Genomic DNA, 23620 nt, shown 5'->3' on the forward strand with positions numbered 1-23620 from the left:
TCCTGAGAAGGTCTCGGCTGTTCAGCAATGGCCACTACCATCTACAGTCAAAGACTTAAGATCATTTAACTTCTGCAGTTCTTATAGACAGCTCATTCAGGGATTCTCAAAGATTGCAAGTCCACTGTAAGATGTAGTGAATTTGTGTTTTAATACAGGGAGTCCTGGTAAAACAAACCAGCTGTTAAAACAGTCTTGGAGAGAAGAATGTCAAACTGACTTGCTCAAATAAAAGCCAGCCATTTCACCCATCCTCACCTTTGCCGATTTCACACACCCTTTCGTAGTGGAGACTGATGTTAGCATAAGACTGTGTAGATTATTGGAGACTGAATCTTAAGACCAATAATGATGCGTTCCCACTCCCGTGTACTGATGAGAGTTCCCACTCCCACGTATTGATCAGGGAGCGTAAGGAGTTACCGTATCGTGCAGTTGAGGATGAGAAGCACGGGGAGTGTTATCAGCTTCTGCTACCTACCAGCTTGAGGAGTAAAGTGTTTGGGTATGTACATGACTCTATGGGGCATCAAGGCATAGAGCCTACTCCACACTTGTTGAGAAGCAGATGCTTTTGGGTGGACATGCACGAGGATGTGTCATGGTGGATCAAAAATTGTCCGCATTTTGTGCTAGCTGAGATGTCTACAGCCTGGTGTAGATACTAGACAGTACACACACTGTGGAGGCCTATCAAGAGGGTGAACAGGGTAGATAGACATCAGGCGCTGTGAGACACTTCCCACCCCAGCTCCTCAAAGGAGACTATAAACTCCTGTCCCCGGGACATGAATCAGATTCTGAGGATTTAGAGAATGTTGTGATATTGGTAGAAGATGTGTCAGAACAGGGTGTACAGAATCTTGACTCCAGCCTTGACAGCATATCTTCTGGAACTGTAAGAATGTCTGGAACTGAGACCCTAGGACCTGTGACTGATGATACAGGGTCAGATGTTGGTGGTCCTCCTGTTGTAGTACCCCACAGGAGTAAAAGAGTAAATGCTGGACAGCATTCTAACCCACATCACAAACCAAGGTCAGTCCGAGATGTGGCCTCCATAAGTCCTGCAGCAGTGTCACAGATACTGGCCGGTCGAGGTTCAGTTCCATTCAGAGAGGTTAAAAATACCTTTGCAGTGAGCGAGTACAGGCAGTCCCCGAGTTACGAACGTCCGACTTATGGACAACTTGGATTTTCAATGTAACAGGCTTTGTGGCAGGCCGTTCGTAAGTACGAGTTACTGTAAATATAGTACAATGGTTCGTAGTAACGAACACACACACTACGTTGTGACGCTGATGAAAACATTGCACAGCTACAGCAGTTCGTCGCCTTGTGGAAAGCTGTCCTGCCATTTTAGGTCAGATCACGTTGCTGTTGACACTGTGCTGAATGTGTGACTTTGCATGTGGCTTAAATTTTGCTTGTAATTACCCTTGTAACCATGTCTTCAAAGCGTAAATCTGATGCAAGTGTTGGTGATGCATCAAAGAAAAGGAAAATGATCACGATTGAAAAAAAAGTGGAAATAATAAAGCAATCGGAAAGAGGTGAGACACCATCGGCCGTTGGAAAAGCGTTAGGCTTCAGTTGGTCAATGATTGGAACAATTTTAAAGGATAAAGTGAGGATAATGGAGCATGTGAAAGGCCCTACCCCGATGAAAGCTACAATTATTACTAAGCAACGCAGTGGTTTAATTATTGAAATGGAAAGGCTATTGTTAATTTGGTTAGACGATCAAAATCGGCGTAATATTCCTATTAGCCTTACTTTACTGCAAGAAAAGGCTCGAAGCCTTTTCCATGATTTAAAAGCTGCACGCACAGCAAGTGAAGGTGCTTGTGATGAAAAATTTGTTGTGAGTAGGGGTTGGCTCAATCGTTTCAAAATGAGGGCAAATTTACATAATATTAAAGTGCAAGGTGAAGCAGCGAGTGCCGATTTAAGTGCTGCGAGTGGTTTTCCTGAAATGTTTTAAAAAATGATTGAAGAGGGAGGTTATTTGCCAGACTAAATATTTAATGTAGACGAGACTGGCTTATTTTGGAAAAAATGCCTGAAAGGACGTACATTTCGAAAGAGGAAAAAAGCGCACCAGGGCATAAGGCATCAAAGGATAGGCTAACGTTATTGCTTGGGGGTAACGCATCCGGGGATTTCAAGCTCAAGCCTTTGCTTGTGTATCGCTACCTAAATCTGAGGGCACTTCGCCATATCATTAAGGCATCTCTTCCCGTTACTTGGAAGGCAAATTCAAAGGCTTGGGTTACAATTGCCGTCTTTGAAGATTGGTTCTTGAACCATTTTGTTCCAGCTGTTGAACGTTATTGCTTGGCCAAGAAAATTCCTTTCAAGATTCTCCTTGTGCTTGAAAACGCACCTGGACATCCAAGCACTTTAGATGACCTTCATCCCAATATAAAAGTCATATTTTTACACCCCCCACCGCATCACTACTTCAGCCCATGGATCAGGCAGTCATAGCCTCCTTGAAGGCCCATTATTTATAGCGGACCTTCTCACAAGCAGTCAGGGCTACCCAAGATGATGTGATGAGCTCAGGGGAGTTCTGGAGGGATTATAACATCTATGATGTCATCAAAAATATTGCTGATTCTTGGGATGAAGTGAAGCAGTCAAATATGAAAGGAGTGTGGTTTAAATTGTGCCCCCAGTTTGTGTATGCTTCTCAGGGATTTACAGCTGATGACATCGCCGAAGCCAGGCAAGCTGTGGTTGATATTGGGAATGAACTGCGGTTAGACATCAGTGAAAATGATGTAGAGTTGCTTGTCTCCCATGCCGAAGAACTGACCAATGAAGACCTTATGGAACTAGAGCTGCAGATGAGAGCGTTTGAGAAAAAAGACTGTGACCTAGGAACACCAGAATCAAAAAGTTTGCAACAAAAAAGTTAGCTGAAGCCTTTCAACTCATTGAAGCAGGGATGGCAAAGTTAGAGGAGCAAGATCCTAAATAAGAGAGGTTCGCCAAAGTTTACTGTGCATTTACCGAGAACCTCAGCTGCTACAAAGCCATTTATGACGAAGAAAAGAAAAGCTGTGTACAAACCTTCCTTGATGCCTACTTCAAGAAATTGACTCCAGTAGTAAACCTGTCCTCTCCAGCAGCAGAATCAAACCCTGACTCCCCTGCACCAGGTCCATCATAATGTTACCTCATGAATGCCCCTTCCGGTATACAAGATATCGATGCAACCGTATGTAGTTACTTTTATTATTACGGTATTATTATGTACAGTACTGTATTACTATGTTTAAGATGTTTTAGTTATACATTTGGGTCAGCACCGCCCCCACTGGTCCCATTTAACCTGTCGCAGTACGGTGGATTTTAGGACCCGGGGCAGCTCATGTCGCGTCACCCGCGGTGTTCAGTACAGTACGTACTGTTCTGTATCTGTTCCATTGACGGAAAATGATCATGGTTGAAAATATTGTAAGGTGGAAATAATGAAGCGATTGGAAAGAGGAGAGCTTTTCGGTCATTGGAAAAGCGTTAGGCTGCAATCGGTCACCGATCGGAACAATTTTAAAGGATAAAGTGAGAATAATGGAGCATGTGAAAGGCCCTGCCCCAATGAAAGCTACAATTATTACTAAGCAACATAGTGGTTTAATTATTGAAATACATACTGTACAGTTCTTATGTGTTTTATATGCATAGAAAGGTAAAATATATACTACATACCAAGACAAACGTTTGACTAACTGACGCTAAATAATACTGGATGTACCTATTCCGACTTACGTACAAATTCGACTTAAAGACAGACTCAGGAATGGAACTCGTACATAACCCAGGGACCGCCTGTAATCAAGGATGCTTATCTGTATGCAGGGGAGAATGTAACCAGGTGTCTGTTGAATGGTATATTTTACTGTTAAAAATGAACTTGTGCATTCACCCTGGTAATGATAAAATAGCTGCCTGTGCCTTTAAGAGAAGCAGTGACGTCATTATGTACGTGTAGTCGAAAGAAGAGTTACAATGTTCTGCAAAGACAAACATCGAGTGCTGGGAGCTGTTTTTCCTGATTTTCGCGAGTAAGGTATCGGCACAGGATGGTGTGGTTGTGTGAAGTTCCTTTTTGGCTGAGTACCGTGAGCAAGGACAACATGTTTCAAACTGAGCGACATTTTAGTTAAAATGAGATGTATTTATTGATATATTGGATGTTGTGTACAAGGTACAGCATTGGTGGGATGCTAATGTTGTTTGTATTTTTTTTTGAATTGCCACTACCGTATTGGTTTTGTATATTTTGTTTAATTCATTTTCATACTACATACGTAACTAGTTGACACACAAGTTTGTGGACCGAAGTTAAGCTGAGATTGTGACAGCAGGAACTGTACATTTCTTTAAATTCATTTTGTCGTTTTTATTTTGATGCCTCTTCCTGCATTAATATCTGAAACAGACAAAGGAATTAAAGACCCAAAAAGGTATTGGTTGTCCTGAGTGAGTATTTTTCCCAGGCTACAAAATAAATCACTCTTGGGTTCCTGTTGACCTACATTCCACCTCGTTTGTTTCTGTCTGCCCTAATGCAAACCAACATCCCCTTAGGCCCCCTTACAATGGCCCATTCTGCGTTTTGGAATGGAGGGAAAAGACTTTTATCATAGATAAGAGGGAGAAACCTGAACATATTTCAGAAGGTCGCCTTAAACCAGCCCACCGAGATTTGGAGTATTCCACTGCCATGCCCCTGCCATCACCTCTGGACGAGCACAGGACCCGAGCCGGGCTGCTGATCCGAGCTTCAGACAGGCTCACAATGCTGGTTTTAGTTAATCCCAGAGGGGCCTGTGTAGGGTAACGTGATTGGCAGAAATGTACATAATTCAGAACCATCCACATTGAGTCCCAAATGTCCCTCGATGCCCTGGTGTTGAAATTACATTGAGTCTGGATTCTGTCCATTTCTTTTTCATGCTCAACCCTCCTTCTGTTAGATCCTGTTCATCACCAACCTCCACTCCTGGTTCCAATGTTAATGCCATTGCTAATAGTTCCCTCTCCTCAGGTATTGATCCTCACCCTTTCACATCTCCCATCACCAGCTCTGTGCACAAAACAAAAGGCAAGACCCCACTTTCATTACCACATGGAAGGAGGCCATTCAGCCCATCTATGCCAGTTCACTCAGCTGTCCATTCCTGATTACCTCTCCTTGAAACCATTTCTCTCCACATCTACATCATGTCTATCACACTTACGCTACTGCAATTGACAGAAACCAGGTAACCTAGCAACCCATCTTTCTGGGATCTGTGCACGTGAACATTGAGAGTTGTCAGTTCCTCTGCATGCCTTAGTTTTCTGTTTACTGTTTGTTCCTTTGCCTAGTTTTCCCTCTCCAAAAGCACTGCTGCAAACATTTCCAGACTGAATACCATTTCCTCTTTTGTGTATCCAAGGAGACCAGTGATATCTTCCTGTGACCCAGACCTTTCTTCTTCACTGTCAACCAAACTGCTGATATTGTGATCAACAGGAAACTTCCTGATCGTGTTCCTCAGTTCAAGTTCAAATCATTGACATGAACCTTAAACAACAAGGGACCCATTACTGAGCCCTGCTTAACTCACCACACATGGCCCTCCAGACACTGAATCTCCCATTGATCCTCACTGTTTGCTTCCTCCCTCTCAACCAATTTTTATTCCACCACCATCTTTTCTTGGATCCCGTGGACATTTAGTTTCTTGAGTACGCCATGAGGAACTTTAACAAAACTTTGCTAAAATCCATGTCATGAGGAGGGGCTTCACCACTCTCTCACCTCCCCTTCATCAGGATTAATGAGCAACTTTCAAGTTATTGTCATTCAACCGTATACATGTATACCATCAAATGAGACCACTTTCCTCTGGATTAATGTTCACAACACAGTACATGTAACTCACGTGCATAATACAAAGTAATATCACCACAAATAAATTAACCAATAACAAGGTGCATATATAATACAACTGAAAAGTAAACAGTATAACACTACTGGTGCTCCATACACAATGAGACCTGGGTGGTGGCAGGAAGTTCAATAGTTTTACAGCCTGGGGGGGAAGAAACTGTTTCTCATCCCAACAGTTCTTGTCCTAATGCTACGGTATCTCCTGCCTGATGATAGGGGTTCAAATAGATTACTGGATGGATGGGAGGGATCACTGAAAATGCTAAGTGCCCTGTGTGTGTAACACTCCTGATAAATATATCTACTGGGTGAGAGAGACCCCAGTGATCCTCTCAGCAACACTTGTGATCCTTTGTTGGGTTTGTGGTCAGATGCCTTGCAATTCCCAAACCAGACAGAGATGCAGCCGGTCAGGACACTCTCGACTGGGGTCCTGGGAAAACTGGTTGTCATGGGGGATGGGGGTGGGGGTTAGCCACAATCTCCTCAAGGAATGGAGATGCTGCTCTGCTTTTTTAACCAAAGAGGTGGTGATGAGGGATGATGTGAGATCATCTGTTATGTGACTCTCAGAAACGTGGTGCCCTTAACTCTCTCCATGGAGGAGCCACGTGTGTGCAGTGAGGAGTGGTCCCTCACTCCTCACCTCTACATCACGAGTCACAGCCCCTTTGACAACATAATGTGTGTAACACAATTGAGTTGAGACAGGTACAGCAGGCAGTGAAGAAAGCTAATGGCATATTGGCCTTCATAACAAAGGGAGTTGAGTAGAGGAGCAAAGAGGTCCTTCTGCAGTTGTACAGGGTCCTGGAGAGACCCCACCTGGAGTATTGTGTTCAGTTTTGGTCTCAAAATTTGAGGAAGGACATTCTTGCTATCGAGGGAGTGCAGCATAGGTTCACGAGGTTAATTCCCAGGATGGCGGGACTGTCATATGTTGAAAGATTGGAGTGACTGGGCTTGTATACACTGGAATTTAGAAGGATGAGAGGGGATCTGATTGAAACATATAAGATTATTAAGGGATTCGACACACTAGAGGCAGGAAACATGTTCCCGATGTTGGGGGAGTCCAGAACCAGAGGCCACAGTTTAAGAATAAGAGGTAGGCCATTTAGAACTGAGTTGAGGAAATACTTTTTCACCCAGAGAGTTGTGGATCTATGGAATGCTCTGCCTCAGAAGGCAGTGGAGGCCAATTCTCTGGATGCTTTCAAGAAAGAGATAGAGCTGTTAAAGATAGTGGAGTCAAGGGATACGGGGAGAAGGCAGGAACGGGGTACTGACGGTGGATGATCAGCCACAATCACAGTGAATGGCGGTGCTGGCTCGAAGGGCCAAATGGCCTACTCAGAACTGGACCAGACATTCAAGCATTGGACTGAAGGAGGTTCAGAGAGCTCTCACACACTGGCAACAAGTGGAGAGACCAGGGAGGGACCAAAAGCATCTTCTGGTTCCCTCTGGAAACACTACATTTGTTAACTTACTGACCCACAGGCATCACATGTGGAAATGACAGTTACTCTGTAGTTTGTCCGTGGGTACATCCAGTGGATGGGATATCAGGCCACTGTAAATCAGTTCTGCTGAATTATCCAGTGACCTGGAGGACGGCAATTAAACATTTTGCCAATGACTGAGTTCCATGTCTGACAGTACAGCCTGTTCTGATACAGAGAATCACAACATCACTGTTTCCAGCTGTTCAATGGCATCGGACAGTGTGGTTCAAATTGAAAACTGAACTCCATGAGGGTGCAGGCTGAACAGTCCACATGCTGGAACATTTTATGTAGACGTGGGCAGAGGATGCCGGGGAGATTCACTGTTAACTGGTGATTTCGATCCTCGGGATTCCTCTCCTTCATCCTGTGTCTCCTTTAATTCATTTTCCACTGTTCATTTACTGTTGTAACTCAGAGCAATTTTTATGTCTTGTCCTGTACTGCTGCCACAAATCGACAAATTTCACTCGATATGTCAGTGATAATAAACCTAACTGTGACTCATTCAGGTGTTGCTGGTGGGTCCAGTATTTATTGTTCATGATCAGTTGCTCTTGAGAAAGTGGTGCTGAGTTGACCTCTTGTTTTGCTCCCTCCCCATATTCCCACCCTGTTCAAATCTCTCTCACCCGTCATTCCCCATCGACACATCTTCCAGATCCATTCACTCAAGTTTGAGAGTTCTTGTCCTGCCTGAAAAATTGGCTGTTTTCCACTGAACCTCACCCCGGCTCCAATCTTGATCAAAATGCCTTTTAAAAGATTATATTGAATATAAAAATGATGCCTTAGTTCCATCCTTTAACTTTTGCAGCAACTTATCAGGATGCCGTGATGGTTGTGATCGAGATCATACATCTGTCTCTGCTCCTTCAATCTGCCCACAGGATCAACCCTTCGAAATGTTACACATCACTCCAGTACTGACAATTGTATCTGTCTCCAGATTCATCTGTCTCTATATTCTACCCCATCTCCTTGCCAAGTTTCACACCCACACATCACCCTCACCCATACTCTCCTGTCGTTTTTTTGCTGAGTTTGTATAAAGCATTCATATATTATCAATTGTCCAGTTTAATGGAACCTTTTGAACCCTGGATAGTTTACAACTTGGAGAGGAAAAGGGGGAATGTGCTCCCTTGTGTTGACTAACTGGGAAGTGCCTGAAAACAAAACTATTGCAAATATCCAGGAAAGATCGGAGAGAGGCCTCCCAACACTGAATTCTATCGAGGGTCAGAGGGATACCTATCATGCAAACACCTCTCCATCACTGGGATAAAGGGGATTCTGTCCCTCATTCCTCAGCTGATTTCATTTTGAAGTTGAACACCACGTGTCAAACACCAGACAGCTGAGATAGCTTCCTCTCAACCCGAAGTCTTCTAAAGATCCCTCTGGAGTCAGGTAAGAGATGGTATCACTGTGACCAACACTTCACAACTGGGTGAAAAATGATGCTGTTTCATCCCACAGGTCACAGTGTGTCGGGGGGGGGGGGGGGTCTGTGGGGGAAGGGGGGATGATTTTTCAAGTTTTTCATTTCATTAATGTCTTTGTTAAAATTAGTCACAAATTACTTGGAGCTTATGACTGGCACAAATGACTGGAGCTTATACATAAAGGTAAATTACACAAAGTCACATACCTTTATTAGAAATCTTCTTGCACATCAAGTACACGATTATCATAACATTCACCAATGGCAACATCAGGCCAACAACTAAAGCATCCTTGATGGAATCACCTGCAAGTGAAAATAAATTCAAAGAAGAAAACATGTAACAATTCACCAGAGAAATGACCACAACAGCTGCACAATGTTGCAAACAACCAAACTGTTCCACTTTCACCCTGCAGGAATGTGCCTACCTCTGTCCTATCTTACCGACTCTAAATCAATTGACTGCATGTCCTCTAAGGTGGGAAAACAAGATGCTTCACTGTTGTTCCAAGTTAGAACAGACAATTCCCAATCCTGATCAGCTGTCCAATCTTTCCAGGTCACCTCCTGCCAATATTCTGCACCAGCTGCTCCTTCTGGTGTTGCAATGGCCACTCCTCTGGGAGTGCACTACACTGACCCACATGATCCAGGGTTTGATTTTCCCAACTTCCACAACAATTGGTTATGGAGTTACCCCACAATTTCACTGGAAAGTCACTGAAACTCTCAACCTCTGGCTCGATTCCACATTTTGTCACTAAAGTTCTCCCACTCATTTATCCAGAGGAGCTCAGGCTGATATCCACAATCTGGTCAGGGGCACATTCGAGGAGAGAAAGTCTCCTTGTGATGCCCAGACAGCTGACTGACACCTGCACATCAGACTTATTGTCACCAGCGACTTTATTTCAGATATCAGGGTCTGATGTTGCATCGTGCCAGGAACAGGAGTGTGTCTGACAGCTCTTCACATTCTTCATATTGTTTCAATGATGTCACACAGGAACTGAAAAATTCAGCCAACTCCTGTGAGCGGGGGCAGAGTGAACTTCTCCATGTGAGAAACAGAACCTGTAATCTCACAGCATCTTTTACCAGTCTCTGGTCCAGACAGTGAAGTACTTTAAGTGCAGTCACTGTTGGAGGGAATGAGACTCAGTTTGTACTGAGCAAGGCTGAACAAACAGTCATGTAAAAGCTGGCTTTGTGATGTTGGTTAACAGAATCATTTTTTTCCCCCCAGTACAGGGTGCAACACTTCCTCCACACTGGTTCTGAGAACGTGGGTGATGCTGGTAAAGCCACAGATATTCCCTGTCCGTTTACCCTGACAGGGGGATGGTGAGCCTCCCACTGGAACCTCTGTTGTTCTCATGGTGATGCTGGGTGTTGGTCTGTTGTTTAAGAGGGGCAGCAAGGACAAGCCCGGGAACTACAGCCCGGTCAGCCTGACATCAGTGGTGGGGAAGTTAAATTCTGAGCAATAGGATCTACCAGGATTTCATTAGACAGAATCTGATTAGGAGGAGACATCATAGCTTTATGTACAGGAGGTCATGGTTGATGAATCGTTGAGTTTTTTTTGAAGAGATAACCAAAAGGATAAATAGGACAATGAATGTTACCTATTTCGACATGATCCTGACATGAATCCTCAGGGTTCTAGGGGGATTCAAAACTGGCTCTGAGGGTGAAAGTAGAAGGCGATGGTTGAAAATTATTTTCCATAATAGAAGCTGGTGACCAGCAGTGTGATGCAGGTACCAGTGTTGGGATTTTTGTTATTTGATATTTTTATCAGGGATTTGGATGCAAATACACAAGGCTTGATCATTAAGTTTAGATCCAAGATGGCGGCGCGACGCAGCTTGCAGCAGCCACTCCGGAGCTGATTATCTGTTATTTGTGAAGTGGGGTGCCGTGCACAATCATAATCGATTGAAAACGGACGTGGGAGCACGGAGGAACATCGGGAAATTCCAGGAAGACCTTCTTCGTTGCTGCTGTTGCTGTGAGGTCCGGGACTCTGCTGGGAAGAACAGGCCCCTAGTCCTCGGGGTCGCGTTGCCGATGGCAGTTGGCGGGGGAGTCTTAATACGCTCGGCAGAGGATGATGCTCGGAGAAGCTGAGCTGGAGGGGATGGTCTTCGGCACGGAGGTTCGACGGACTCAGGTAGCTTTCGGTGTGTGCTGCGTCTGCGAGACTGGTTTCAACGGAGCTTTCATTATGTGCTGCATCTGCGAGGCTGAGTTGGGCGGCGCCTTGGAAATCCATAGCGGGGGTACTCCCTTCTGCCGCCGGCGTGGGATGGCGAGTCTGTTGGGACCCTGGGGACTTGTGGAAACTGTGGTGATTTCTTTTGAACTTAACAGTCCTTTAACATCTTGGACTATTTTTACTGTGCCCGTAGTCTGTTTTTTATCAATTATGCTATTGTTTGCACTGTTGTAACTATATGTTGTAATTATGTGGTATTGTGCACGTCTTGCTGGAGACATGGAGCTCCTTTCCGGGGAACGCGCTAGATGGTAGCACGATATTAATACTCAGCAGCCTCTCCGGACTCTGGATTGGGAATTGCCAAACGTTACGTGGATTTTCTGGTGTAGTCTGTTTGGTCCTATCACTCTGGGGGAGCGTTGTCTCATTTTTTTAACTGCATTGCATTTGTGGTTTCTAAATGACAATAAACTGAATCTGAATCTGAAGCTTGTGGATGGCACAGAATTAGGTGGTGTTGTTCATAGTGAAGTAGGTTATCGTGGGATGCAGGTGGATTTCAACAATTTAGGGAAGAGGGCTGAGGAGTGACAAATGGATTTCAAATCTAGTGGAACCTTCTGCCAATTAAGAGAACTTGAGACAATTAATACTGATTCATAAACTGTGACTTCATCCTGGGGTTTAAGAGAATAAGCCAGAGATAGTCTTGGTCTGAGACTTGGCAGATGGAAGATACTGATCATAAATTATAACACTAGCCTGTTCTTTTAGATCCCAGATTGAAGTCCATCTTGACCTGGGACTCGGCAGATGGAAGCTCTGACAATGTGCTCAGTATCTCTTCCCTGGTGATGGTAATGTACCCAGTTTACTGTCCCACGTGGTTCTCCCTCAGACAATGGCTCAATATTAAAATGCTGATCTGTTCTTTCAGACCCCTCTGACTTTACATTTCACTCCCCATCTCTCTCAGTCTACGAGCTTCTGTATTTCTGCATCCCTTTCCTCCCGTCCACCTGAGACAACCTGATCGTCATCACTTTGTGCTTTGAGCTGTCCTGTTCCTTATCTTGAATTTACCCCCAATAAAGCTCTCTATCCCTCCCTGATCCATTAAACTCTTCTTTAATACACAACTCCCTGACCAAACCTGGGGTCATCGGCCCTTTTCCTGATTCCTGTCTCTCGGTGACAGACTTCATTTGGTAATTAGTCTGTGAGTCAGCAGAGAACATTTACACTACAAACACCAGTAGCTACTGGTACCGTTCTTGGATAACTATAGTCTGTGTGGTTCAGTTATTCTCAAAGTGAACTTAGCCAAGACTGGCAAAAGTTAGGCCATGAGGAAGGAATGTCAATATTTTGAACTTTGAATGGTTTATAACTTGGGGAGGAAGAGGGAGAAGGTGGTGTTCCCTTGCATTAATTGATTGGAAGATGCTGTTGAAAACAAAATTGATGCAAATATCCAAGCAAGAGAGGCGTTCCCCCACCCAACTGTATTGAGGATGAGAAAGGCCCCAAACACTCACTCACTCCCCTCACCATCATTGGGATCCTTTACACCAACCTGATATGATGCTGAAATTTGACACCACCATGATCAAACACCAGTGAGCTGAGACACCTTCCTCTCCAGACTACTTTTTCTAAAGACCAGATCAGAGTCAGATCAGAGGTGACTCCAGAATCATTCCAGTGTGGTGACATTGTAAATCAGAATTTCATAACTGGGAAAAATGTCAGACAATTTCATTCCACAGATCACGGGAATCCAGAGGGTTCGGTGGGGTTGAAGATTATTCAGGGTTTTTTCTTTTCTATCTTTTTATTAAAATGAGTCTAAAATTTTTTGGAGATGTGACTGGAGTTGATACACAAATGTGAAAATACAATGACAGATACCTGTGACCAAGGACTGACTCATCAGAATTAATACGATCAGAACTGGCAGTACGATTGACAAGATGATACTGACAATTCCCACAGTGGAAAGGCCTGTAATTACAAAGAAATTCAAATGAGTAACCATAACAATTCATCAGGTAAATGACCATAACAGCTGCCTATTGATGCAAAGAACCAAACTATTCCACTTATCTCCACAGGGCAGAAAATGTACCAACCTCTGCCCAGACTTGCTAACTTTGTCTACATGACTGAACCAACTGACTCTGCATGGCCTCCGATCTGGGAGAACAACATGCTGACCTGTTATTCCAGACCTGAATTATTCCCTGCAGTCTAATCTATCCTGGTCACTTGCTGTCAATATTCTGCACTGGCTGCATCTTCTGGTGTTCCAATGGCCACACCTTGAGAAGTGCATGACACTGCAGCCAGACATCCCACATGGTCCATGGTTTGACTCTCCTGACATCCACAATGATTGGTCATGGAGTTGTCCCAATATTTCACTGGAAACTCACTGAATCACCCAAATTCAAAATCAACTCATCAGTTTCGGATAACTGGGCCCAGTTGTTAACCCTTGCAGGGGTGGGTGGGTACAATTGCTTACTGGCTCCATTCCACACTTTGTCCACTAATTTTTGCCATTACTTTTGCAACAGGGAGTTCTTGTTGATATCAATGATATGGTCGGGGTACATTCGAGGAAAGAATACTGTTCTTTTGGAGGGAACATTGACGTGCATGTGGCTATTTGATGCATACATAATGCGCATTGTCACCCAGTTGTGGGGCTGAGGACTGCAGATGCTGGTGGTCCTGATAAAGCATCTTACAATGTACTGACTGAGATACTCAATGCATTCCAACCACCCTGCAGAGAACTGTGTTCATCACTTTCATACAAGTTTATTTGACCACATACCAAAAATCGTAGTGCTGATGATCCAGGCAATGATGAAACAATTAATGAGGACAACATCACAGACGGCTTTCAACTTCCACCAAATTGTGGTCATCTTAGAACCTTTTCAAAAATAAAAAGAAATTTACAACATTTGATAACCACACAATATAAATGATTTAACACATGCATCGATGGACAAATGTCCCGGTAACAGAGCTTGACTCAGGTTGTTTCGATTGGTGACGATATTGCATGTCCTAAACATCAAGCAACCCAAACAACTCTGAAATGGATCAGATGTCAGAGCTTTGGATTGAAGGAGGTTCAGGAGTTCACTCACCACTGCAGCAAATGGGGAGCTCAGAGAGTCACAAAACATAGTTTGTGGCTGCTACCAGGATTTGTTTCAGATTTGATAACTTAGATAAACCCTCAGCCAGTGACTGTGCATGTGGAAACAGATAGACTGCAGATTCCCTCTGGACATGTCCAGCAGATAAGGCAACAGCCACTGTCGATATTCTCTGCTGTATTCCCTCATGATCTCAAGGGCTGAGACTGACATCAATTTGCCAGTGTTAACAAAAACCAACCCCAGCTGTAACACTGAGGTTCCACTGTTTGACTGTGAATCCTGTTCTGATGCCGAGGACTGGAACAGCTGCTCACAGCATCAGGCAGTGGCTTATTCCAACATTGAAACTAAACAGCTCAAGGGTACAGGCTGAACTGTCCAAATGCTGGGATATTTCATACAGATAAGGGGAGAGGTTGTCCAGGACATCCAGTAGTGAGCAGTGCACACGATCCAAGGACACCTCTCTTGTAGTGGTTTTTGTTCATTTCCAATTGCTCTCAAGAAAGGGGGGGGGGGGGTGGAAGAGCTGGTTTCTTATTTTACACCCACCACCTAAATTCCCACCCTCTTCACACCCCACACTACTGAAAAAGAATTTCTCTCAATTCCCTCACAAATGCTCTTTCACATTCCCAACCTTATAGTCCACATTGCAGGAGTTACTGAGGTGTTGAATCAAACCCTCTTCATATCACCAAATCCCTTTCCCCATTATAACTATAACTCATTCACCTGAGACTCTGCCCATTGGCACAACTTCCATCACTATACACTCAAGATTAACAGGCCTGAACACCCTGTCTGATAAACTGGTTTAACTAATCACAAATAGATTCAGCTCTTCCCCACTGAACTGTTTGAAGATGAACTGGAATCCAAAGTTATCCCCCAGGTCATCACATTGATGTTTTTCAACAATATGAACCAAACCGTGAATGCTTGTGTAAAAATAAAACAAGCTGCATCAGGTCTCAACCTGAAATGTTCGCAACCCCTTTACCTCAGACAAGAGAAAATCTGCAGATGCTGGAAATCTGAGGAATACATACAAAATGCTAGAGGAACTCGGAGGCCAGGCAGAAAAAAGTAGAGTCGATGTTTTGGGCCGAAACCCTTCGGCAGGACCATTTTGTGTGTGCAACCCCTTTACCTTCACAGATGCTGCTGACCCACCGAGATTCTCCAGCAACTTGTTTTCTGTTCCTGATCCCAGTGTCATCAGACTCCTGTCTCCATGGAGACTTGTGGGTCTGACTATTCATCAGCCTCTCTCCTTTCTCTTTGTCCTTGTTGTCCCATTCATGAAATTTTATCTCAGTCTATTTTATCTCACTACCTCCCCACATTAAACTTATCCGTGAAGCCTATCTTCCATTCATTAAATCTCCCTTCTGGCACTGAATGTTAACAAATTTGACAGGACTGATCTTCCACCTATTAAACCTCCAACATTACCCCTCTCATAGACCAACCACTAACCACCCCCCACCCCACACCCAACTTCAAGATTCCCACTGTCATTGTCCTCTACATTCCAAGGAATAAAGTCCTAACTTATTCAATCTTTCCTTATAACTCAGGTCCTCCAACATCCTTGCAAATTTCTCTGCATTCTTTCAACTTTATTTACATCTTTCCTGTTGGTAGGTGACCAAAACAGCACACAATACTCCAAACTGGGCCTCACCAATTTCGTTTAGAACTTCAACATAACATCTCACTCCTGTACTCAGTATATTGATTTAAGAAGACCAATGTGCCAAAAGGTTTCTTAACAATCCTGTCTTACTGTGATGCCACTTTCAATGAAAATTAAAGTGCTCAGTTGTACTTGGCTACGTGGGACTGGATGGATCCAGTCCTCCTGTAAGTCTGGACACTGTGGAGCTGACTGAGTTCACAACTTTCTGTAGCTTATTCCGATCCTGTACAGTGACCCTCACACCAGACGGTGATCCAACCAGTTAGAAAGCTCTTCACAGTGCATCGGTAGCATCTTTGGTGACTCATACTGGTGTCCAATTTAACCATCATATCATTGGTATCTTCATCTTCCTGAGCAAGAACATTACAGAAAATTATGAAAATCTCTGTTCCCAGATCCAAACACAGCAGCATCCACTTTTACATCCAGACAACCAGAAAAGACCCATTTATGCCGACTGTCTTTTTCCTGTTTTTCAGCCAGCCTTCTTCACCATAATTTTACATTTTCCACAATAACCTTTGATATGACACCATAGTAAATGTTCACTGGAAATCTAAACGTAGCAGATCCACCTTTACCCACAGCACGTTATCACTGCGAAAAAAGGCCAACAGATAGATCAAACATGATATTCCTCTCACAAAACCATGTTGATCTTCATTGATTCAAGTGTCCTGTCATAATGCCTTAAATAATAGCTGCAAACATTTTCCCTACAACAGACATTCAGGAAGCAGACTAGACTTCCCTGCTTTGAATGGAACAGTAACATTTGCTATTTTACAATCTAGTAGAACCTTTCATGAGTGTTGCGAATTCTGGGAAGTTAAAAACAAAGTATGAAGTATAAATATCGGCACTTTGTTCAAAGTGCTCAGATCCTGGGACATGACAGGCCACAGCTCCAACTATTTCCTCAACACCTTTTGCCTCATGAATGTAAATCTCAGACTATTTGACCTGCACTGGATCCCACTCAGGCAAAAGCTCAATCTCATCTGCGCTCTCAGATCCCAGTAAATCTTTATACCTCACATTCCCTGACCCAGTTCTGCAACAGTTTAGTCTAGATGCTTTTGAAATTTCTGCACTTCTGTAACTCTCTTCTCCCGTGAACTCCTGATCTTCATCTCTCCACCACTGGTGTGTGTGTTTGATTTAACACAAAGACCAAACTCTGACTTTCCCTGTCTGAAACTCTGCACTTGTGCTCCTCCTTTCAAACCAAACTCTATGTTCAGTCCAGGGTCACTGGCATCATTATTGTTCCCTGTGACTTGCTGACATATTATTGTGCAATTTGCCTCTGAAGCTTCACAGTACTTTTCATTATATTAACGCCAGGAGCTGGAGGTTTTGCTACTATTCTTGAACTATAATCTGTGTTGAAAATTTATTTCCGCTGGGATCGGTGCTGGGTCTGTTGTTGTTTGTTGTCTATGTCAGCAATCTAGCTGATAACGTGGTTCACTGGATCAGTAAATTTGCGGCCGCTACCAAGACTACGAATGTAGTGGACAGTGAGGAGTGCCATCATGGCTTGCAGTGGGATTTGGACCAGCTGGAAAAAATGGGCTTAAAAAAAAAAAAAAAATGACAGATGGAATTTAACACAGACAAGTGCGAGGTGTTGCACTTTGGGAGGACCAACCAGGGTACACCTTATACAGTAGGACACTGACCAGTGTGGTAGAACAAAGGGTGTGGGAATAGAGGACCATAATTGGTTGAAAGTGGCATCAAAGTAAGACAGGGTCGTTAAGAAACCTTTTGGCACACTGGTCTTCTTAAATCAATATATTGAGTACAGGAGTGGAATGTTATGTTGAAGTTTTATACAAAATTGGTGAGGCCCAGTTGGGAGTATTGTGTGCAGTTTTGGTCACCTACCAACAGAAAATATGTAAATAAGGTTGAAGGAGTGCAAGGAAAATTTACAAGGATGCTGCTGGGTCTGGAGGACCTGAGATAAAGGGAAAGAGTGATTAAGTTATGACTTTATTCCTTGGAATGCCGAAGATTGACAGGAGATTTGACAGAGGTATACAAAATTATGAGGGGTATAGATAGAGTAAATGCAAGCAAGGATTTTCCACTGAGGTTGGGTGGGGCTACAACCAGAGGTGATGGGTTAAGGGTAAAAGGTGAAAAGTTTAAGGGGAACATGAGAGGAAACTTCTTCACTTAGAGGGTCCTGAGAGTGTGGAATGAGCTGTAGCCACAAGGTGCATATGAGCTTGATTTCAACATTTAAGATAAGTTTGGATAGGCACATGGTTGGTAAGGGTATTGAGGGCTATGGTCCCGGTGCAGAATGATGGGAGCAGGCGGTTTAAAATGGTTTGGTATGGATCAGATGTTACTGTCTGTACTTCTTTATGACTCTATGAATCTAAGGACTTGGTCAGGAAGTTTCTGAATGAGGACATGAGGAAGGAATAACAATAATTTGAGCTTCAATGTTTTATATGCTGGAAAGGAACTTGGGGTTAAAAGCCAAAGAGCTGAAAGCTGCCGTTGAATAAAAATGTTGTTGTAAGTATCCAAGTGAGACACATGGGAGACAATCCTACTCCTTCCCAAACTTGTCACAATCATGGGGGAACCTTTCCCTCGATCCTCAGCTCCAAACTGATTTTGACAGACAGACAGACAGACATACTTTATTGATCCTGAGGGAAGTTGGGTTTTGTTACAGTTGCACTGACCAAGAATAGAGTAGAAATATAACAAAATAAAACCAGAAATAATTAAATGATAATAAGTAAATTATACCAAGTGGAAATAAGTCCAGGACTAGCCTATTGGCTCAGAGCGTCTGACACTCCGAGGGAGGAGTTGTAAAGTTTGATGGCCACAGGTAGGAATGACTTCCTATGATGCTCAGTGTTACATCTCGGTGGAATGAGTCTCTGGCTGAATGTACTCCTGTGCCTAACCAATACATTATGGAGTGGATGGGAGACATCGTCCAAGATGGCATGCAACTTGGACAGCATCCTCTTTTCAGACACCACCGTCAGAGAGTCCAGTTCCACCCCCACAACATCACTGGCCTTACAAATGAGCTTGTTGATTCTGTTAGTGTCTGTTACCCTCAGCCTGCTGCCCCAGCACACAACAACAAACATGATAGCACTGGCCTCCACAGACTCGTAGAACATTCTCAGCATCATCTGGCAGATGTTAAAGGACCTCAGTCTCTTCAGGAAATAGAGACGGCTCCGACCCTTCTTGTAGACAGTCTCACTGTTCTTTGACCAGTCCAGTTTATTGTCAATTCATATCCCCAGGTATTTGTAATCCTCCACCATGTCCACACTGACCCCTTGGATGGAAACAGGGGTCACTGGTGCCTTAGCCCTCCTCCAGTCCACCACCAGCTCCTTAGTCTTTTTCACATTAAGCTGCGGATGATTCTGCTCGCACCATGTGACAAAGTTTCCCACTGTAGCCCTGTATTCAGCCTCATCTCCCTTGCTGATGCATCCAACTATGGCAGAGTCATCAGAAAACTTCTGAAGATGGCAAGACTCTGTGCAGTAGTTGAAGTTGTTACCTTGAAGTTCAACACAATGTGAAACATAAATGAAAGAGTGAGACTATCGCAGGGTCCTTTCTATTAAAGAAGCCTCTGGAGTCAGTTAAGAAATAATTTCCAAATATCTCATAAAAACATAAGAACTAAGAGCAGGAGTAGGCTATCCAGCCCATCAAGCCTGCCCCGCCATCCGATAACATTATGGCTGATCTATCTGTGAACTCAACTCCATCGACCTGTCTTTTCCCCATAACCCTTAATTCCCCTACTATGTAAAAATCTCCAGGCATTCTATGTCACTGCAAAACATCAGCTCATAACTGGAATGAAAATAAAAACTAAACCCAAATGTAGAGTATGGAAGAGTTGGGACAAGGCATTGATAATTCAGACAAGATTTAATTTGCTATTTTTTTCTTTTGAAAATGTCACAATTCACTTGCTTGCAAATTTATATCCAAGTGTGTATTAAACAATGACAGATACCTTTCAGTAATTCCTTGATCTTGGTCAAAAGCCAAAGTACATTGATATAAAATGAGGAAAGCTGCAATCCTACGATCATCACACAAATCACAACCAAGTCCAACGGTGAAAGGCCTGCAATTAAAAATACATCAAATAAGCAAACATGTAACAAAGCTCCAGAGAAATGTCAAAGAAAACTTCCAGTGGTTGCAACAACCAAACTCTTACACTGATGTCCCAGTGAAGGGAAGATGCCAAGTCCCACCCAGTGTGCCAACCTGTGACCCAGACCTGCACCAGCAGATCCTGTATAGATTAACAAGACTCTGAACTGCAGTGTCAGGCAAGAATGAATAATTCACTGTGCCCACTCTATTTTCCACGTGGGTCTCCAGCCCAGTCCTTACATGTCACCTGCTGCCAATTTCTGCACTGGCTGCTCCTTCTGGTTCCAATGGCCAGACCTTAAGGAGTTCATTAAGGTCAATAGTTTCTTTCTCCCAACATCCACAACAGTTGTTTATGGAGAAACCCATAAAATTCACAGAAAGTTGCTGAAATTTCCATTCCAATTCTGACCAATTTCCATAGCATCTGCTGCTCATAACTGGAGCTTGATGCCAATTCTTCACTGGTGAAAATTCCTGACTGGCAGCATTCAACATGACTACAGCCTAATTTCCCCCATTTCATGATGTGGTCAGCAGCCCAGAGATGAAAAAGCTGTAGATCGAACAGTCAGACATGTCAGTCACTGTCACCAATTCAATCACTCTTGATGACGGAAATGGAAGTGTTTCTGACAGCTGCTTTGACTCTGCATATCTATTCACTGATGTACGTAGACTGAAAAAATTCAGACAAATTCTGTGAATGGGAGCCACAGTGAAAAATCTACTTTAACTCTGCCCACCATCTTGGTGAATCATTTCTGCACTCTTTCTAGTCTAATCACATTCTGACAGGCTGCATCACTGTCTGGTGAGGGGGTGGGGGTCAGCTACTGCACAGGACTGAAAGAAGATGCAGAGGGTTGAAAATTTCATTGACTCCATCTTTGGTACTAGCCTACAAAGTACTCAGGACATCTTCAAGGAGCCGTGTCTTGAAAAGGCAGCGTCCATTATAAAGGACCTCCAGCACCCAGGGCATGCCCTTTTCTCACTGTTACCATCAGGTAGGAGGTACAGAAGCCTGCAGGCACACTCAGCGATTCAGGAACAGCTTCTTCCCCTTTGCCATCCGATTGCTAAATGGACATTAAACCCATGAACACTAGCTCGCTTTTTAAATATATATTATTTCTGTTTTTTTGCACAATTTTTAATCTATTCAATATACATATACGGTAATTGATTAACTTAGATATTTGTTATTATTTTCTTCTATATTATGTATTGCATTGCATCGCTGCTAAGTTAACAAATTTCACAACACAATAGGCATGATTCTGATTCTAATGTGTGTCTACAAGTTCAGAACAGAATAATCTAGGTGTGGCATGAGTAGATTGTACAGTTGTAACGTGACGTCCCAACCTTGTACTCGATGCCCTACCGATGAAGGCAAGCACACCACGCACCTTCTTTACAATCCTGTCTGTCAGTGTCACCACTTCCAGGGAACTATGTACTTGTCCAAAGTTAATTATCATCTGCCATTCCTCTGCCCACTGATACAGATGATCTTGGTCTTGTACACTGAGACAACTTTCTTCACTGTCCACTATCACACCAATTTTGCTGTTGTCCACAGATATATTGATCATGTCACCTACATTTTTGTCCAAATCGTTAACGTCAATGACAAACAACAGGGGACCGGGCACCAATCACTGCAGTACACTATTTGTCATCCATTGCCACCTCTGCCTCTGACAGCCAAGCTAAATCTGCTTTAGTGATGCTGGTTGGGAGAATTATTTTCTTGGACACTGGTGAGAACTTTGTTTCTCTTTAAGAAATAGCACCAGGTGATCCGTTACATTCTCCCAGGGAACATAAATGGTTCCTTGGTTTCATGTCTCATCCGAAGGCAGAGGTGTACTGGAGTGTTAAATTATCAGAGATTACACAGACCAGGACTGTATTCCCTGCCGTTTACTCAGGTGTAATTGGAGTTTAAGATTTTAATGGTAGATGGAAGCTATTTCCACACGTTGGGACTGAGAAACGTTACCACAGAAATTCCCTTACAAAGCACCATTCAATAGTGTGCTGTGTACAGTGGTCACCCTCACACCCTAATGGGGTTTCCACATCCGGAACACTGGTGATGTCATTTCCTGTGCAACATCCTCCTGTCGGGAAACTGCAGTGTCGTTAGACTGGAACTTGGAGATGCTCCTGACTACCTGCCATGGTCTCCTCTCAGTGAGTAAATGTAGCCTCAGTAACACCGTCTGAAGTCCCCATCACTTGTTTAAATGGCCAAGACCAGACTTCTGAAAATGCAACACTTCCCTCGCACTGGTTTGGGGGATGTGGGTCCTGTAGTTACTCCCCTCAGCTTGTCCTGAGAGGCTGATATTGAGCATCCCACTGGAATCTCTCATGATGGGAACTGGGTAGAGACTCCAGGAAACTAACCCAGAGACAATAAACTACTGGTCTCTGTGTGCTGACACTGTGATATCATTGTATGAACACAATTAAACCTCAATCAAATCCGGCACATCAGCAACCCCTCAGGATTAGAGTTGATCTGTTTCCACCTCAGTACCATGAGTTCTGAAGTGAAAATATTATTGTTATTAAACTATTATTATTTAGCTGCATCATTCCAGAATAATATTCACTTTGTTCTCAACATTTGTGTACAATGAAACTACATTAAACAATTTTGAATTAAACAATCATGAATCATAAGAATGTTGGTCACATACCTTTAACCACAAACCAATAAATTAATCCAATATATGTGGCAGTAAGTGACAAGGTATTACAGATGCACACGCTTAGAAAATAAAATGTGTTTCCCAAATATCCTGTGGAGAAATAAAACAAGAATATGAAAGCCGTTAACAATCTATGCAGACTGATTGTGACACTGGAGGCCATTCTGGACATCAATCAATGCTAGCACCTCAGGAAGCAATCACAATCCCACCGTTGACCCCACTTTAACTGTTACTCTCTCACCCCAGTTGTTACCAATGGCAAACCCTCCATCTCATCTCCCCAAATGTAAAAGACATAACAGTAAATGTCCTTGGTGAGAACTGTTTTAAACCATCAGATCCAGCTGCACCTGATTCAGCATCATCGGTCTTCCTCCCCATCACTAAGTTATTTGTTCAAAGTTTAACCTGAAGTGCAAGAATAATCCCTGATTTGCTCTTGTCTCTGTAATTTTGCTCCAACAACATGTTAGATGCCCATCAATGGGTGTGACTGAGACTGACCACCTGTCTCTGTGGTTCCCTCCCATCCCTTTGCCCCCTGGATCAATGTTCCCAAATGTTCCTGTTGCCCTGGTGTTGAAATTGCATTTCTTTCTCACCGGATTCTATCCCATCTCAGTTCTAATTTCAGTTTATCTACAAAGCCACCGTGAGTCTGTGTCAGGCTTCGTGTCTGTGGACTCACTT

The 23620-nt window shown here is 43.4% G+C and overlaps 1 protein-coding gene across 5 annotated transcripts in view; it reads right to left on the minus strand.

Annotated features, from left to right (window-relative positions):
• Window positions 1-23620, minus strand: part of LOC132394528 (uncharacterized) — a 102542-nt gene that overhangs the window by 37074 nt on the left and 41848 nt on the right. For 3 of the 5 annotated variants that reach the window (XM_059970809.1, XM_059970805.1, XM_059970807.1), the window contains 5 exons: window positions 22916-23017; window positions 20050-20163; window positions 13975-14076; window positions 13044-13136; window positions 9113-9211 (listed from right to left, as the gene is read on the minus strand). In XM_059970809.1, the coding sequence (XP_059826792.1) occupies window positions 9113-9211; window positions 13044-13136; window positions 13975-14076; window positions 20050-20163; window positions 22916-23017 (510 nt within the window). Of the gene's footprint in view, window positions 1-9112; window positions 9212-13043; window positions 13140-13974; window positions 14077-20049; window positions 20164-22915; window positions 23018-23620 lie in introns of all 5 variants that reach the window. The other 2 variants (XM_059970806.1, XM_059970808.1) reach the window with 2 other exon arrangements.

Source organism: Hypanus sabinus, chromosome 5 (genome assembly GCF_030144855.1).
Source record: "Hypanus sabinus isolate sHypSab1 chromosome 5, sHypSab1.hap1, whole genome shotgun sequence".
In the NCBI taxonomy this organism is placed as follows: domain Eukaryota; kingdom Metazoa; phylum Chordata; class Chondrichthyes; order Myliobatiformes; family Dasyatidae; genus Hypanus; species Hypanus sabinus.